We start from the raw sequence: 15,994 nt of genomic DNA, 5'->3' as shown, positions 1-15,994 counted from the left end.
ATTTTCAAGCCCTAAATATACTCAAGGGTGATCTATTCTACAAACAGTTCCCTTGCTGAATATGCTACAACACAGTATTTGATTTTCTTTAATCTCTGTAGGCTGTGGGAGAGCCTCCCCTGTTCCTGTCAGCCTCTGTGTTTTATGCCATCAAAGATGCAATATACTCTGCGAGGGCAGAATCGGGACTCAACGAACCCTTCAGACTAGACAGCCCAGCCACCCCAGAGAGAATACGCAATGCATGTGTTGATGTCTTCACCAAACTGGTATGTATTTTTTATGCTTTTTGTGTGTGCATTTCAGCTTGTTTTAAATTGTTTTAATTATGTGTTTTTGTTTGGTTTTAATTGTTTTTGAGATGTGTTTTTATTATGTGTTTTTTATCTATTAGCTGCCTTTGTAGACCTGATGAAGGCAGAAATTTTGTAAATGAAAACTGCCTGTTTGGTTTATTGTTAGTCATTGGGCATCCTGACTACTTCAGCTTTCTTGTCATTATGACAAGGCTGAACTAGAAATAGGGCCCTGCTGTTCCATTCTCTGCATCAAAGGAGCAAGTGTGGTGTAGCTGAATTGGGATCAGGAAGATCTCCAAATTATGGGGAAGCTAACTGGGTGGCCTTGGGCTAGGCACCTTAGCTTACTCTACCTCACAGTATGGTTGTAAAGATAAAATCCACAGAAGCAACCCTTGTGTTCTTTGGAAGAACATACTAGATATAGAGAGAGCTACAGAGGATGCAGTATTTCAATACTCAGCCCGACAGTTTTTTTCTTTCATGGCGCAGAATTGAATGACTGGCACCGGACTAGAGGAGATTCATAAGAACATAAGAGAAGCCATGTTGGATCAGGCCAACGGCCCATCAAGTCCAACACTCTGTGTCACACAGTGGCAAAAATTTTTATATACACACATACACTGTGGCTAATAGCCACTGATGGACCTGTGCTCCATATTTTTATCTAAACCCCTCTTGAAGGTGGCTATACTTGTGGCCGCCACCACCTCCTGTGGCAGTGAATTCCACATGTTAATCACCCTTTGGGTGAAGAAGTACTTCCTTTTATCCGTTTTAACCTTTCTGCTCAGCAATTTCATCGAATGCCCACGAGTTCTTGTATTGTGAGAAAGGGAGAAAAGTACTTCTTTCTCTACTTTCTCCATCCCATGCATTATCTTGTAAACCTCTATCATGTCACCCTGCAGTCGACGTTTCTCCAAGCTAAAGAGTCCCAAGCGTTTCAACCTTTCTTCATAGGGAAAGTGCTCCAGCCCTTTAATCATTCTAGTTGCCCTTCTCTGGACTTTCTCCAATGCTATAATATCCTTTTTGAGGTGCGGCGACCAGAACTGCACACAGTACTCCAAATGAGACCGCACCATCGATTTATACAGGGGCATTATGATACTGGCTGATTTGTTTTCAATTCCCTTCCTAATAATTCCCAGCATGGCGTTGGCCTTTTTTATTGCAGACGCACACTGTCTTGACATTTTCAGTGAGTTATCTACCACGACCCCAAGATCTCTCTCTTGATCAGTCTCTGCCAGTTCACACCCCATCAACTTGTATTTGTAGCTGGGATTCTTGGCCCCAATGTGCATTACTTTGCACTTGGCCACATTGAACCACATCTGCCACGTTGACGCCCACTCACCCAGCCTCAACAGATCCCTTTGAAGTTCCTCACAATCCTCTCTGGTTCTCACCACCCTGAACAATTTAGTGTCATCCGCAAACTTGGCCACTTCACTGCTCACTCCCAACTCTAAATCATTTATGAACAAGTTAAAGAGCATGGGACCCAGTACCGAGCCCTGCGGCACCCCACTGCTTACCGTCCTCCACTGCGAAGACTGCCCATTTATACTGACACTCTGCTTCCTATTACTAAGCCAGTTTTTGATCCACAAGAGGACCTGTCCTTTTACTCCATGACTCTCAAGTTTTCTAAGGAGCCTTTGATGAGGAACTTTATCAAAAGCTTTCTGGAAGTCAAGGTAAACAACATCTATCGGGTCGCCTTTGTCCACATGTTTGTTCACCCCCTCAAAGAAATGTAACAGGTTAGTGAGGCAAGATCTTCCCTTGCAGAACCCATGCTGAGTCTTCCTCAATAACCTGTGTTCATCAATGTGCCTACTCATTCTGTCCTTGATAATGGTTTCTACCAACTTTCCCGGTATTGAAGTCAGACTGACTGGCCTGTAATTTCCCGGATCTCCTCTGGAACCCTTTTTAAAGATGGGGGTGACATTTGCTACCTTCCAGTCCTCAGGAACGGAGGCAGATTTCAATGAAAGATTACAGATTTTTGTTAGAAGATCCACAAGTTCAACTTTGAGTTCTTTCAGAACTCTCGGATGTATGCCATCCGGACCCGGTGACTTATTAGTTTTTAATTTGTCTATCAGTTGTAGGACCTCCTCTTTTGTCACCTCAATCTGACTCAGGTCTTTCAACACCCCTTCCAAAATTAGTGGTTCTGGGGCGGGCAAAAAGTTCTCGTCTTCCACAGTGAAGACGGAGGCAAAAAATTCATTTAGCTTCTCAGCCATTTCCCTATCCTCCTTCAGTAATCCTTTTACCCCATGGTCATCCAAGGGCCCCACTGCCTCCCTGGCTGGTTTCCTACTTCTAATATATTTGAAGAAATTTTTATTGTTGGTCTTTATGTTTTTTGCAATATGCTCCTCATAGTCCCTTTTTGCCTGCCTGATCACAGTCTTGCATTTGATTTGCCACAGCCTGTGTTCCCTTTTACTAATCTCACTTGGACTGGTTTTCCACCGCTTAAAGGAGTCCTTCTTACCTTTTACAGCTTCCATTACTTTGTTTGTTAACCACGCAGGCCTTTTCTTATGCCTGTTTGTGCCTTTCCTAACTTGTGGTATGTATTTTATCTGAGCTTCTAGGATTATAGTTTTAAATAGCGTCCAAGCTTCCCCAAGGGTTTTGACCGTATGTACCTTTCCTTTCAGTTTCCTCCTCACATGCCTCCTCATCTCAGTGTATTTACCCCTTTTAAAGTTAAATGTGGTTGTGGCGGTCTTTTTGGACAACTCCCTATTCATACAAACGGTGAAATCAATAACATTATGGTCACTGCTCCCAAGCGGCGCAATCACTTTTACATCTCTCACCAAGTCTTGGGCATTACTTAGGACCAAATCCAGGATCACCCCACCCCTGGTAGGTTCTGAGACCATCTGCTCCATAGCACAGTCATTGAGAGCATCAAGAAACTCAATCTCTTTCTCTCGACCAGAACACATATTGACCCAATCAATCTGCGGGTAAGATTCCTTAAGATTCAAGATCAGCTCTCTCTCCAGCATGTTTTTCAGTCATGAATAGCAGTCACAGAGCAGGATTCCATTGCATAGTTTCCCCAAGTATCCTTGTCTTCAAACTCAAATAGCTCCTGAAGCTATTATTTGCTCTCTTCAGAGAACCAAACAGGTCTCCTCTATGATGCCTAAATGTTTCCCCAAATAGTGGGAAGGGGGATGATTTTTTTGAACCATAGTTCCAACTTGAATCAGAGACTGCTGTGGCTGTTGTCTGTGAGGGAAAAATGCACTGTATTTTCAGTGGAAGTGAGCTTTTTTATACGCTTTTATAGGCTTTCAGAGTTTCCAACTCAACTTGATCTGATCCGACTGAGTCTTTAAGCTCACTCTCAGAGCTCAGTCAGGCTAGCATGACCTGGAGGAGGACTCTGAAGGCAATTCTGAACTCCTTGAACCACAAACCAGTTTGGGCAATGGAGGAGTTCATTGGAGGTTCGTGGTTTGTGAAAATCCTCAAACAAACCTCCATTTTCCTGATTCATGACCACCCCTAATTTCTAATCATCAATTTTCCAATTGTCTTTGGCCTGAGGAGGAGGATAAGCAAATCAAGAGATGGTTGTGCCTTGTGGCAGTCAGGCAACCACAATCTGTCATATTTTGAATATGTATAGGTATTTCAGACTAAGCTGTTTGTTGCCTTCATATTACAATCATTTTAATCTTTTTTTCCCCCTGTCCAGTGTCCCTCTGCTGAGCCAGGCACCTTTAAGCCATGGTCTGTGAGAGTATGAATGAAGGAACCGTCTCCACTCATGAAGCTGGTTTTACCTCAAGGGACCAAAAGACTCAACCCTCTTGTCTGAAAACTGAAATGTGTGCCTTTGCCTGCCCCACTGATTCATGACATTTTGTAAAAAAATTGGCTGTTAAATTATCAGTTGCCTAAGAACAGGGTTATCACTGATGGATTATTGCTGGGATGTAAATTTAATGAAGAGAAAAAATGATGGTTTTGCTGCCTGTGAAATTGAAACTCCTTATAAGATTCATTTAAGCTTGTGGCAGAAATCATAGAAATGCTTGTAACCTGTTTGTGAATCTGTTCTTTTTAAAATATGAGCCTTAAATTCAAAGAAAGGCTAATTTTGGCAGGCTTAGGTTCAACCCATTTTTTTTCTGCTTTCCCCTTAATATTTGGAATGGATGGGGGTGAGACCATGTTGAATTTCCCTTGGGCATAAAAAGAATTCAGTGCATCTAATTGATGAACTCTCAGTTTCTCCTTCCGAATTCTTTTTTGTTGAGAGTGTCAGATATATTAAAATAAAATGCAGAGCTGCGTAATGGCATGAGAATTGTTCTAACGCCCTGCATTTGAATGCATAACTTGGAAGCAAGACACATTGATTCCAGAGAAGCTTATCCACAGCTATCAGGGCAATCTTAAGCAAAGTTACACCCAGGGCTTTTTAAAAGCCAATATGCAAAAGAGTCCCTGCTGGACTTTTTCAACAAAAAAAGCCCTGGTTACACCTATCTACATCCAGTGAAATCAATAGGCTTAGAAAGAAGTAACTGCCTAGAATTGTCCTATGAGTTTATATACAGCTGCAACCTGACTCAGCAATGAAAAATGCTGTAAATTAGTACTGATGTGGTCTGGAAAGTCAGGGTTTCCCCCCAATCTTTGTGAGTTTGTGAGGGCTCCTTAGGAATTGGTCTGGTCTGATTCCCCACTTTGTAGTACAAACACTCTATTGCTTATCAAAAACAAACAAACAAAACCCCAAAAAATGGTTTATATTTTTTCTGTGGTGGAATTTTTGTGTGGCAGCTGCTAATGCCCTATTTTATGCATCTTCCAGAGTCTTTACTTTAGTAGATCCATCCAAAGGATATTAAAGTGAAAAGTGAAACAGTGTGGTATTGGAATGTTTGCATAAATTGCCATTGAGTAGCACTTACAAAGGGATGGCTTGAATTAATGTAGGGAAAGTTGGGAGAGCACTGACTAATTGGTGAGATTTATCTGTCCCACAAGAGGTGCAGGTTCATAAATATTCCCAGAGATGTCTGAATGCAATATAGCTGACCACATCACTCCTTTTACTTGTTAAAACAGAAGCAGTGTGTCCTGTACTCTGGTTTCTCATTTATGCACTCCTTATATCAAAACACATATGTGAGCCAGTTGGCAGTTACATCCTAAACAGAATTACATCCTTCTAAGTCCATTGTGCAGTGTAGCAATAAAAGTGGTGGCCTAGGATCTGGGAAATGCAGGTTCAAATCAGTACTCTGCCATGGAGCCTTGCAGGGTGACCTTGGGCCGGTCACACACACTCAGCCTAACCTACCTCACCTGGTTGTTGTGAGAATAAAACAGAGAAAATGATGTGAGTTGCTGGGGAGAAAGGTAGGGTATAAGTGAGGTAAATAAAAAGGAGGGTGTGAAAGCTTAGGATTGCACTGTGTGTTGATGAAATGTAATTTCTTCCTCCCATATGTCCAGAAGGCAATGAGTCTGTAGTTCATTTGAGGACTGATTTGCATCATGCCTTTTGTTCATAGTCTATTATTGTTGACATTGGACATATTATAGGAAACCAGTGAGTATTTCCTCTTGACAGAAGCGTGATCATAAACCTTTTTCGCACACAGCTTACCTCGCAGTCACAATCCTGTTCCCTCCGCAGCGTCTGTCGGATTTCCCACCATCTGCGCCGGAGTTACAGGAAGTACCACGGCTTTTGCATAGCAAATGTAAACTGGGTTTTAGCAGTTTACGTTTGCTACGCAAAAGCTGCGGCACTTCCTGTAACTTCGGCACAGATGGTGGGAAATCCGACCAGACGCTGCGGAGGGAACAGGATTGTGACTGCGAGGTGAGCTGTGCGCGAAAACGGTCATAGTGTATGGAGGCTCTGATTAGGAATAATGGTGTTTCCACAGTATAAGAAATTGTCTTGTAAAAGTAAGTATGTGTATGAGCTAAGCACACTCCAAACAGGTTTCTTACAAGGTGATTTTATATTGTGATGCTTCTAGGTTCCTGTACTGTTCCTGTGATTAGGAACATTGGATGATACTGTTGTACTTGTTAATAACAAGGTAGCATCAGTTGGTTGCTACTACTATCAAAATGACAATTGTTTGGTCATGTTTTAATAGTTCATATTTTGGGTTCAGTTGGAGCAAAGAGAGTGGATTGGTCTAAACTCTTAAATGATTACTAAACTGTTCATTGTTGTGGTATGTGGGGAATTTGTGCTTTACGCATAGAAAGAATAAATTAAACTACAGCACAACCCCAGTGCTACACAGTAAGCTTAGAGGTGTGACTTGCAAATACAACCATCATTTTTCTACTGTTTGGCATTTACTGTTATGGATCAATCCATGGCTCTTGTGCTGTTATTGGAGTACTCAAAAGGAGACATCAGGTTGTACTTTTTGTAAAACTGAATGTTTTTCTGGAGAGCCCACAAAATGTTATGTTAAACAAAGGCATAAAAATAGTACTATATTCTGAAAAAAGGTAATGATGACATATTGTTGATAACTCTGTATGACATGATTCCAGGTAATGTTTTGCTCATTTTAAATTGTATACTTTACAAATTATTTTTATTGAGATTTCTCATTAATTAATGTCGTTATTACCTGAATGTATAAGAAATTCTTCTTGAAAATTGATAATCTTGAAATATAAATATGCTTTTAAAAACATTTTGGAAGATTGTTTATTAAAAACTTGGCAACTATCTAGTATCATAGCATATGGGATTGCCTTTGAAAAGAAGCTTCCCCCTTTCCCAGTTACATGGTCCTTCAGGCAATTGCTACTGTTCAAAGAATTTTTAAACATGAAATCCAAGATCTCATTGACCCTGAATCTTAAGTAGAAACTGCTGAGATCCTAGCATTTGCAGTGAGACATTAAACCTGCTCTAAAGCAGCTCAGTTCTGCAACATTATTTTTGCTTACATATTCTCCAAGTCACAATAACCCTAAGTGCTCCTTACAATGCAAGTAGGGTCCCAGAGCAAGCTGTTAGGAAAGTGAAATGCAGCAAAGTCAAACCGAAAGAAATGGCACAGCTGTTTCTTCTGTGCAAGAGAGAGTTCACTGAACATCTGTTCTTCTAGCCAGCCATAGGTCCAACGGATTTTGGAGTCTATGAATTCGGGAAGCTGGTTGTTCCCTAGAAGCCCAGCCCGTTGCATCAAGTGGTGCACTTCACTGCCAAGGAAGCCAAACATGATTATATAGTCATAGCGGATGATGCATGGCCGGCACAGGCTAACCAGTGGTTTCCACTCAATGCTGGCTTTACTGGATCCTTGGTATAAGATGTATTGGACAAACTCCTTGAAAGTTAAGTCATCTGCCAATCCATGCATGTAAGCAGAGATGAGTCTGTGGAAAGGTTCCCTGATAAAGATCACTTTTGTGTAAGATTTCAGCAGAGCCTCCATTGATGTCAGGTTGTACTGGCTCAGCATCATTTGTGTGCCAAACTGCTGGTGAATGGGAACTGGCAGCTGCAGGGTAACATTTTCTTTCTCCTCCAGCATCTCCAATAGCTGCTCCCAGCCTTCCACCCCAGTCGCTGGGATTTTGCAGTACAGTAACTGAAGTTTGTTGTTCACCATGATTGAAGACACCACCTGGGAAGCTTCCTGCTTGTTATGGGGAAGCTCAGTGATTTTAGCAGTTTGACCACAAAAGGATCTCAGTTTCTTTTTCCTGAGATGTTGAATATGCAGGAGAGTATCAAACGTCACTGATAAATCCTCTTTCTCTACAGTTAGGTCATCTGTAAAACATGATATGAAGAGAGGCAGTTATCTGATAAAGAGAACTTATCTAAAAGCATTGCTATCTAGTTGGAACTATCACAAGTGGCTAATCAGTGCTAAAACACAGATGGATTTCTGCAGTTTTAAATGTGATGCACATGACTGTAATGTAATCTGTGTAGTTTTATTTCTATATCTGCATAAATGTTTTACTCCATCCATGTTTACAAGGCTAGTAAGGGGAAGTGAAGGAAGCCTTTATCTGGATATTAAATTCTAAGACAGGCTTGAGTGTTAGAGTAAATCTAGGCATGAGACAAAAAAAAAGGGCAGTCCTGCACTCTGAGGCAATTTCATTACTAAGACTAAATGTGTAATTATCTCCTGACTGCTCTTAGGGGGCAGCAGAAAAGTTGATTACAAAAGCTGATCAGAAATTTATTTTGTTTTGTTTTTTGGGGAAGAGCGGTGGTGACTGGATTCAATAATTTCCTCATTGAGATCTGATACCACACCTAGTAGAACAGGAAATCCAGGGCTTTTTAAAAAAACAAACAAAAAAAACCCCAGCAGGAACACATCTGCAAATTAGGCCACCACCCCCCCGACATCACCATTGTTTCACAAAGAGCCGTTGTAGAAACAGTCCAGCAGGAACTTATTTGCATATTAGGCCACACACCCTGACACCAAGCCAGATGGAACTGCGTTCCTGTGCGTTTCTGCTCAAAAAAAGCCCTGAGGAAATCTATAAATACCATTTTACCTTCATATCATCAGCACCTGAAATATCTCAAATCACCTGGAAAGCCAGATTAAATGGTTTTGGCATAACATTCCACAAACTGGATTAAAAGTGGTCAGTGATTTCTGAGCAGTGTAGTTCTGCAACCACTAGACAGTCCTTAGCACTTTGCCAAACTTCCATTCCCAGAATGGGTGGTAGGGGTGGTGTAATGTACTGAGTGACGAGACGTGTTGAAGGCAACATACTTTATTGGCGAGTACATCACAAGAGAGAAACGCGGGCCGGGTCCCGATTATATACATGCCCCGGAACAACCCTCTGTCTGGCCTGGTCCAATCCTGGACAGTTAAACTTCCTGCCACAGATCTTGATTGGCGGACCGTATTAGCAAGCTACATCCGGGGACAAGTGGGTTTCCACTGGTCGCCTCTGTAGCGTTCGCTGTGTTGTACATGTGGACTTGAATGCAAGACATAACACTCCTCCCCCCCCCCTAGTTCAGGACACAAAGTCTTTCAAGTAGGCTGGTGCCCTGCGTTCCCTGGTCGACCTCCTCAGGGTTATTTGTGGAGTTGGAGCTGCCACCATGGCTGGCGGGGTGGCGGTTTCCTCGGGTTGGGGTGACGCTGGAAGAGGACTGTCCGCCGCTTGTTGCTCTTCTGGAGACCCCTCTTTGGGGGGGTTTGCTCCCGCTGCTGTGGTGCTCTTCTGCCCGTACAGTCGGTGCGGTCGGTATGGGCGGGGTAGCTACCGGGGGTGTTGCTGTCAGTTCTCCCCCGCTCCCCCCACCCCCACTTGCTGTCGGTTCCTCTGGCAAAGTGCGGTGGTGCAGCTGATTGATATGCCTCCTAAGGATCTGCCCCCCCCTCCGTCAAGACCTCGTAGGAGCGAGACCCTGTCACCCGCTAACCACTCTGGGCCGCTTGCGAAGTTCTTAGTGTACACCAGATCCCCTGGAAAGAACCCCCTCGTGGCTTCCCTGGTTTTGTAATGCAATGTAATGTAAAATTTTATTTATACCCCGCCCTCCCCCGCCAGAGCAGGCTCAGGGCAGTTTTGGGGGAACTGCGGAGGTCTGTGGCCCGGTCGGGATGCAACCGGTTTAGCCTGGTGATCAGCTTCCTCTCCATTAGCAACTCGGCAGGGCTCAACCCGGTGATGGGGTTGGGGGTGATTCGGTTATCAAATAGGAAGGCTGCCAGGCGGTGGTCCCAATCACCCTGTACAATGCGCCCCAGGGCCTCTTTCGTGGTGCGCACCATGCGCTCTGCTTGGCCGTTGGTGGCCAGATGGAAGGGGGATGTGCTGTATTAAGTATCTATTCAAGAAATCCCGGAATTCCCAGGAGGTGAAAGCGGTCCCATTGTCCGTGACGAGGGTATTGGGAATTCCATGCATGCAAAAGACCCTATGCAAGGCTCTGACCGCTGCCGCCATGGAGGTTGAAGCTACGGGAATAACTTCCAACCACTTGGTGTATGCATCTGCCAGAATAAAGAATATTTGGCCCTAGTATGGGCCCGCAAAGTCTAGGTGTAACCGGGACCATGGCCTCCTATTGGACTCCCAGCGGTGGACGGGGGCACTGGGCGGATCAGGCTGGGACTCTTGGCAGGGTTGGCACCTTCAAACCCACCCCTCAATCTCTTCATCCATTCCCGGCCAACATACATAGCTGCATGCCGGGGCCTTCATCCGCACTATTTCCGGATGTGTTTTGTGTAGGGCTTCCAGCACTTGTTTCCGCAATGAGGGGGGGAACCACCACCCTGCTTCCCCAGAGAAGGCACCCCTTGTGCGTGGACAGTTCTTTCCTGTGTGCTGCGAAGGCCCTGAATTCTGCGGCCTGTTTGCCCTTGGGCCATCCCCTTCCCACCTAGTCTAAAACACAGGCGAGGATGCGGTCTCTACCTGTAGCCTTAGCTACTTCGGCAGCATGGAGGGGCCTCTCCGGTAGAGTCTCTATAAGCATCACATGGTGGGCCGGGGCTGGGTCCAGGTCCATAGAGGGCAGTGGCAGGTGGCTGAGGGCATCAGCATGTCCCATAGGTTTGCCCGGGCGGTGGACCAGGGCATATATGTGTGAGTTGAGGAACTGATTCCACCGCAGGATGCGCTGCGACATAATTTGCGGCGTCTGGCGGTCTGGGGCGAGGAGGCCCAGGAGCGGCTTATGCTCCATGGCGATCGTGAAACGCCTATCGTACAGGTAGTCATTAAATTTATGCACCCCCCGCCATGATTGCTAAGGCCTCTTTGTCAATCTGGGCATAGTTGCGCTCAGTGGGGGTCAGGGTCCTCGAATAATAGGCCACAAGAAACTCCCTCCCGTCCGGGAGTTGGTGTCCAGGACGGCGTCCACCCTGTATGGGGAGGCATCGCACACCAGAATCACTGGGAGGGATTCGTCAAAGTGGTGGAGCATAGTGTTAGAAACTAGGAGGCCCTTGACTGCCTGAAAAGCGGCGGCCTGCTGCTTTCCGCAGACCCACGGGGCGTTTTTATCTAGGAGCCTATGAAGGGGTTCTGCAATGGCTGCTTTGTGGGGCAAAAATGAATGGTAAAAATTCAATAATCCTAAGAAACTTTGTAGCTCCGCCTTGCACATGGGGGCCGGGGCGTGGACAATTGCCTTGGTCTTGTAGGCCGTCGGGAGGATTCCTGCAGCATCTACTGCAAACCCCAAGAACTCTACCCTCGACACTCCGAGGGAACTCTTTTCCCGCTTAACTTTAAGTCCCACCGCCTGGAAACGGCGGAGTACCTCACGCAGACGGCTGCTGAACTCCTCCGGGGCGGCGATCAGAACATGGTCAAAAAATGGTTGCACTCTGGGGATCCCTTTGAGGAGAGAATCCATTATGTTCTGAAAAATCCCCGGAGCCACACTGACCCCAAATTGTAACCGCTGCACCCGAAAAGCTCCCCTGTGAGTCACATTGGTTTGGGCTTCTGCCGTTTCGGTGTCCACCGGGAGTTGCTGGTATGCCTGTGCCAAGTCCAGGTTCCCAAAAACCTTAGAACCGGCTAGTGTTGCCAGTACGTGGCTGACTACCGGAACGGGGTATGGGTTGTCTTGCAGTGCCTTGTTTATGGTGCACTTGTAATCGGCGCATATGCGCACATCCCCATTCGGCTTCACTGGGGTGACTATAGGTGTTTCCCATGCAGCGTAGGACACTGATTCTAGCACCCCCTGGGCTGTGAGGCGATCCAGCTCCGCTTCTATTTTAGGTTTAAGAGCAAACAGAACCCGCCTGGCCTTGAGCCTAATCGGTCGCATGTGGGGATTGAGGGGTAAGGTGATGGGAGGCCCCTTGTAACACCCCAGGGACTCATCAAACACTTCCGGGAATTCCTGGCACACATGCTCGAAATTCTGCGTTCGCATTTGCTGCACCCCTACTATTTGAATGCCCAACGGTCGAAACCAGGCCAGCCCCAGTAAAGTGGTGAGCTGGCGTTTGACTACTAGTATTTCCAGCTTGCCCTTGAAGCTCTTATACTCTACCCTTACCGTGGCCCAACCCAAACCTGTACAGGGTTTTTTTTGGAAGTCCCGCAGTATGAAATCAGCCGGCCGCAGCCTGAGACGGCCCCTGGGGCAAAGTTTTCTAAGCAACTCCTCCGAGATTATGGAGATGGAGGAGCCCGAGTCCAGCTCCATTAGGCATGGAGCGCCCTCAATAGAGACTGACACCCTGACCTTGTTGGGGGTGGTGAGGGGCATGTTCATTACCTGCAGGCTCGTTGATGCGGTCGAGTATGTCTCCGTCGAGTCGTGGTTGGTGGACTGGTGCCCGCGGTTAACCTTGGCCCGGCAAGCCCGCGCTATGTGGCGCACTCTCCCACAGTTCCTGCAGTCCATGTTCAGATAGGGGAAGTCCCGTCTCTCGTGTGGATCCCCATAGCTGTCGCACTTGGTGTTGGCTGGTCTCTCCGTTGCTCGTGGTCTCGTGGGTGCTCTTGGGCCCGTTCCTAGTTGGCGACGGAGCTGGTTTGCCTCCTCCTCCTCTGGGTTGCTTGGTGCCGTTTCTTCCTGGTGGACGGCTTCTGCTTGCGGCTGCTGTAGCTTTTGGTGGCTCTCTCGAACGTGATGGCTTCAATGAAGGCACTCTGTAGGGTGAGCTCCTCTTTCGCGAAAAGCTTTTGCTGTAGTCTTTCATCTCGGAGGCCCCAAACAAATCGATCCCTCAGGGCTTCAACCAGCTTGTTGAAGCTGCAGTTCCCCACGATTTGGCAGAGGGCGGCCAGGTAGACTGCGGCTGTCTCTCCTACCCCTTGATCTCTCCTGTGGAAGAGAAATTGGCGGGCGATGAGGGATGGCTGGGGCAAGAAGTGCCCGGTCAGGAGTCTGACTATCTCCTCGTACGTTTTCTCCGTGATCTTTGCGGGGGCCAAGAGACCCTTTGCGATCTCGAATGTGGCCTCCCCACAGACACTCAGAAGCACGTCTCTCTTACGGCTGTCATCCGTGATCAGGTTCGCTCTTAGGTAGCAGTCGACCCGCTCCGTGTAGGTCTCCCACCTATCGGGGTTGGCCGGGTCAAACTCTGCAAGGTGGCCCATCATCACTCTCGGGTTCACCATGGTGGCAGCGGGCACTTCAGTCTCCCTGGACTGCGTGCTTTTCTCGTCTCCGGCCAGGTCAGCGAAGTCCACTTTGGGAGTTACCTGGCTAGCATCCCATCCTTGTCGCCACTGTAATGTACTGAGTGACGAGATGTGTTGAAGGCAACATACTTTATTGGTGAGTACATCACAAGAGAGAGAAACGCGGGCTGGGTCCCGATTATATACATGCCCCGGAACAACCCTCCGTCTGGCCTGGTCCAATCCTGGACAGTTAAACTTCCTGCCACAGATCTTGAATGGCGGAGCGTATTAGCGAGCTACATCCGGGGACCAGTGGGTTTCCACTGGTCGCCTCTGTAGCGTTCGCTGTGTTGTACATGAGGACTTGGATGCAAGACATAACAGGTGGAGTAGGGATAAACATTTGTAGTAAGATAGGGCTTACATATAAGCTAGTGAGGAACAGGGATTTGTGAATATCACTAACATAGAATCATACAGTTGGAAGGGACCTTCAGGGTCACCTGGTCCAACCCCCTGCACAATGCAGGAAATTCATAAATACCTCCCACACATACATACATCCCCAGTGACCCCTGCTCCAAGCTCAGAAGATGGCAAAAACCTCCAGGATCCCTTACCAATCTGGCCTGGAGAAAAATTTCAGACAGACCCCAAAGTGTCAATCAGCATTTCCTTGGGTATGTAAGAAGGCTACAAGAACTAAGCACTGATGCAACCCTTCCTGCCCTCCCTCTCATGATCTGCCTAATTCACAGAATCAGCATTGCTGTCAGATGGCCATCTAGCCTCTGTTTAGAAACCTCAAAGGAAGGAGAGTTCACCACCTCCCTAGGAAGCCTGTTCCACCGAGGAACTGTTCTAACAGTCAGGAAGTTCTTCCTAATGTTTAGCTGGAAACTCTTTTAATTTAATTCCATCCCACTGGTTCTGGTCCGACCTTCTGGGGCAACAAAAAACAATCCTGTGTCATCTTCTATATGACAGCCCTTCAAGTACTTGAAGACAGTGATCATATCACCTCTCAGTCATCTCCTCTCCAGGCTAAACATCCCCAGCTCCTTCAACCTTTCCTCATAGGACTTGGTCTCCAGACCCCTCACCATCTTTCGTTGCCCTCCCCTGGACATGCTCCAACTTGTCTATATCCTTCTTAAACTGAGGTGCCCCATACTGAACACAATACTCTAGGTGAAGTCTAACCAGAGCAGAGTAAAGCGATACCAGCAGCTTTTATAGCATTGGCATTTTCATGTGCACTAAATAACACACTTTCAATACACTTTGCAACTGGATTTTCCTGTCTGAAATGGCAAAATCCACTTGCAAACAGTTGCTGAAGTGGATTAAAACTGCATTATTTAGCATGTATGAAACACCCACTATTGCAAAGATGAGAAAAGCAGCAGCTGTCAAAATTGCCTCTTTTATTAGTGCAAACCTAAACTGAGTTACACTGTTTTAAGCCCATTAACTTCAATTGATTTAGAAAAATGTAATTCTGTGTAGGATTGCTCAGTTAATTACTATTAAAGGCACAAGTCCTCCATCCTTTATTATGTTTTATCACCCCTTTTTAGAAGATACTGATTGATAATAATTTGAGAACACTAAACTGCTACATTAGAATTGCTTTGCAGACCACTCAGTTGTGAAAGATAAAACACTACCTTGGCTCTGAGGTGAGCGTTTCCTGAGAAGATGGCTGATCCATAGCAAGGAAACGAAAACTAGGGAAGCTAAGAAGAGACGAGAGAAGTGCATGGTCTTGCCTGGACTACCCAAGTGACTGCTACTAATGACAGCAGGTAAAGCAGATATCTAAAGAAATGTCAGCAAAAGAACCATGGATGTTTACTCTGGGAAGAAATTGCAGTCAAGGTAAGGTTAAAGTACAGTCTGTGGACGGGCTTTGTTTCCTAATATATCTGTCATCAACTGAAAGTGATACCTATCTGGCCAAAGAGGCACAGCTCACAGCTTTGTTTTCTTCATGTGTGTAGATGACATCAAAACCTGGCAGCGGAGGGGGGGGGGGATCTATATCTGCCGCCTGCCATTTTGGCCATAGTTATGGGACAATTTTCTAGCTGGGCCTAATTTCTCAGAAGTCAGTGGTAGAGTCAATACAACAAAAAAATTTCAGAGGGTAAAATAGTGTTGCCAACCTCCAGGTGGTAGCTGCAGATCTCCTGATCCCCAGGCAATAAGGATAAGTTAGGGTTGCCAGGTCCAGCTCAAGAAATATCTGGGGACTTTGGGGTGCAGCCAGGAGCTAGGATTTGACAAGCACAAACTCTAGGGTTGCCAAGTCCAATTCAAGAAATATCTGGGGACTTTGGGGGTGGAGCCAGGAGACATTAGGGTTGAAGCCGAGATCAAGGCTGTGACAAGCATAATTGAACTCCAAAGGGAGTTCTGGCCATCACATTTAAAGGGACGGCACACCTTTTCAATTCCTTCCTTCCATAGGAAATAATGAAGAATAGGGGCACCTTCTTTTAGGGCTCATAGAATTGGACCCCCTGGTCCAGTCTTTTTGA

At 46.1% G+C, this 15,994-nt stretch overlaps 2 protein-coding genes across 2 annotated transcripts in view; one reads left to right on the top strand and one right to left on the bottom strand.

Moving 5' to 3' along the window:
* XDH (xanthine dehydrogenase) overlaps positions 1-4,504 on the top strand; it is a 113,240-nt gene extending 108,736 nt beyond the window's left edge. Inside the window, exons 36-37 of the mRNA XM_060245676.1 lie at positions 102-269; positions 4,045-4,504. Coding sequence (XP_060101659.1) covers positions 102-269; positions 4,045-4,095 — 219 coding nt within the window. The 3' untranslated portion in view covers positions 4,096-4,504. The remainder of the gene's footprint in view (positions 1-101; positions 270-4,044) is intronic.
* A 2,525-nt stretch (positions 4,505-7,029) lies between these two features.
* LOC132576486 (carbohydrate sulfotransferase 11-like) lies at positions 7,030-15,248 on the bottom strand. The gene is made up of 2 exons (XM_060245663.1): positions 15,122-15,248; positions 7,030-8,124 (listed from the first exon to the last, which is right to left on the bottom strand). Exons 1-2 carry the CDS (start codon positions 15,213-15,215, stop codon positions 7,316-7,318), a joined length of 903 nt encoding a protein of 300 aa, XP_060101646.1. The 5' UTR covers positions 15,216-15,248; the 3' UTR covers positions 7,030-7,315.
* Between the last annotated feature and the right edge of the window lie 746 nt (positions 15,249-15,994).

The sequence above is a fragment of the Heteronotia binoei genome, chromosome 1, assembly GCF_032191835.1.
Source record: "Heteronotia binoei isolate CCM8104 ecotype False Entrance Well chromosome 1, APGP_CSIRO_Hbin_v1, whole genome shotgun sequence".
In the NCBI taxonomy this organism is placed as follows: domain Eukaryota; kingdom Metazoa; phylum Chordata; class Lepidosauria; order Squamata; family Gekkonidae; genus Heteronotia; species Heteronotia binoei.
The sequence above is the reverse complement of the archived record's forward strand: the minus strand, read 5'-3'. Positions and strand labels throughout refer to the sequence as shown.

What these genes read in the sequence shown, in the direction of transcription:
- LOC132576486 (XM_060245663.1), bottom strand. Translation starts at nt 15,215, where the DNA reads ATGCACTTCTCTCGTCTCTTCTTAGCTTCCCTAGTTTTCGTTTCCTTG. An exon ending in ACGCTCACCTCAGAGCCAAG is followed by an intron (nt 8,125 to 15,121) that starts GTAGTGTTTTAT and finishes CATGTTTTACAG; the next exon opens with ATGACCTAACTGTAGAGAAA.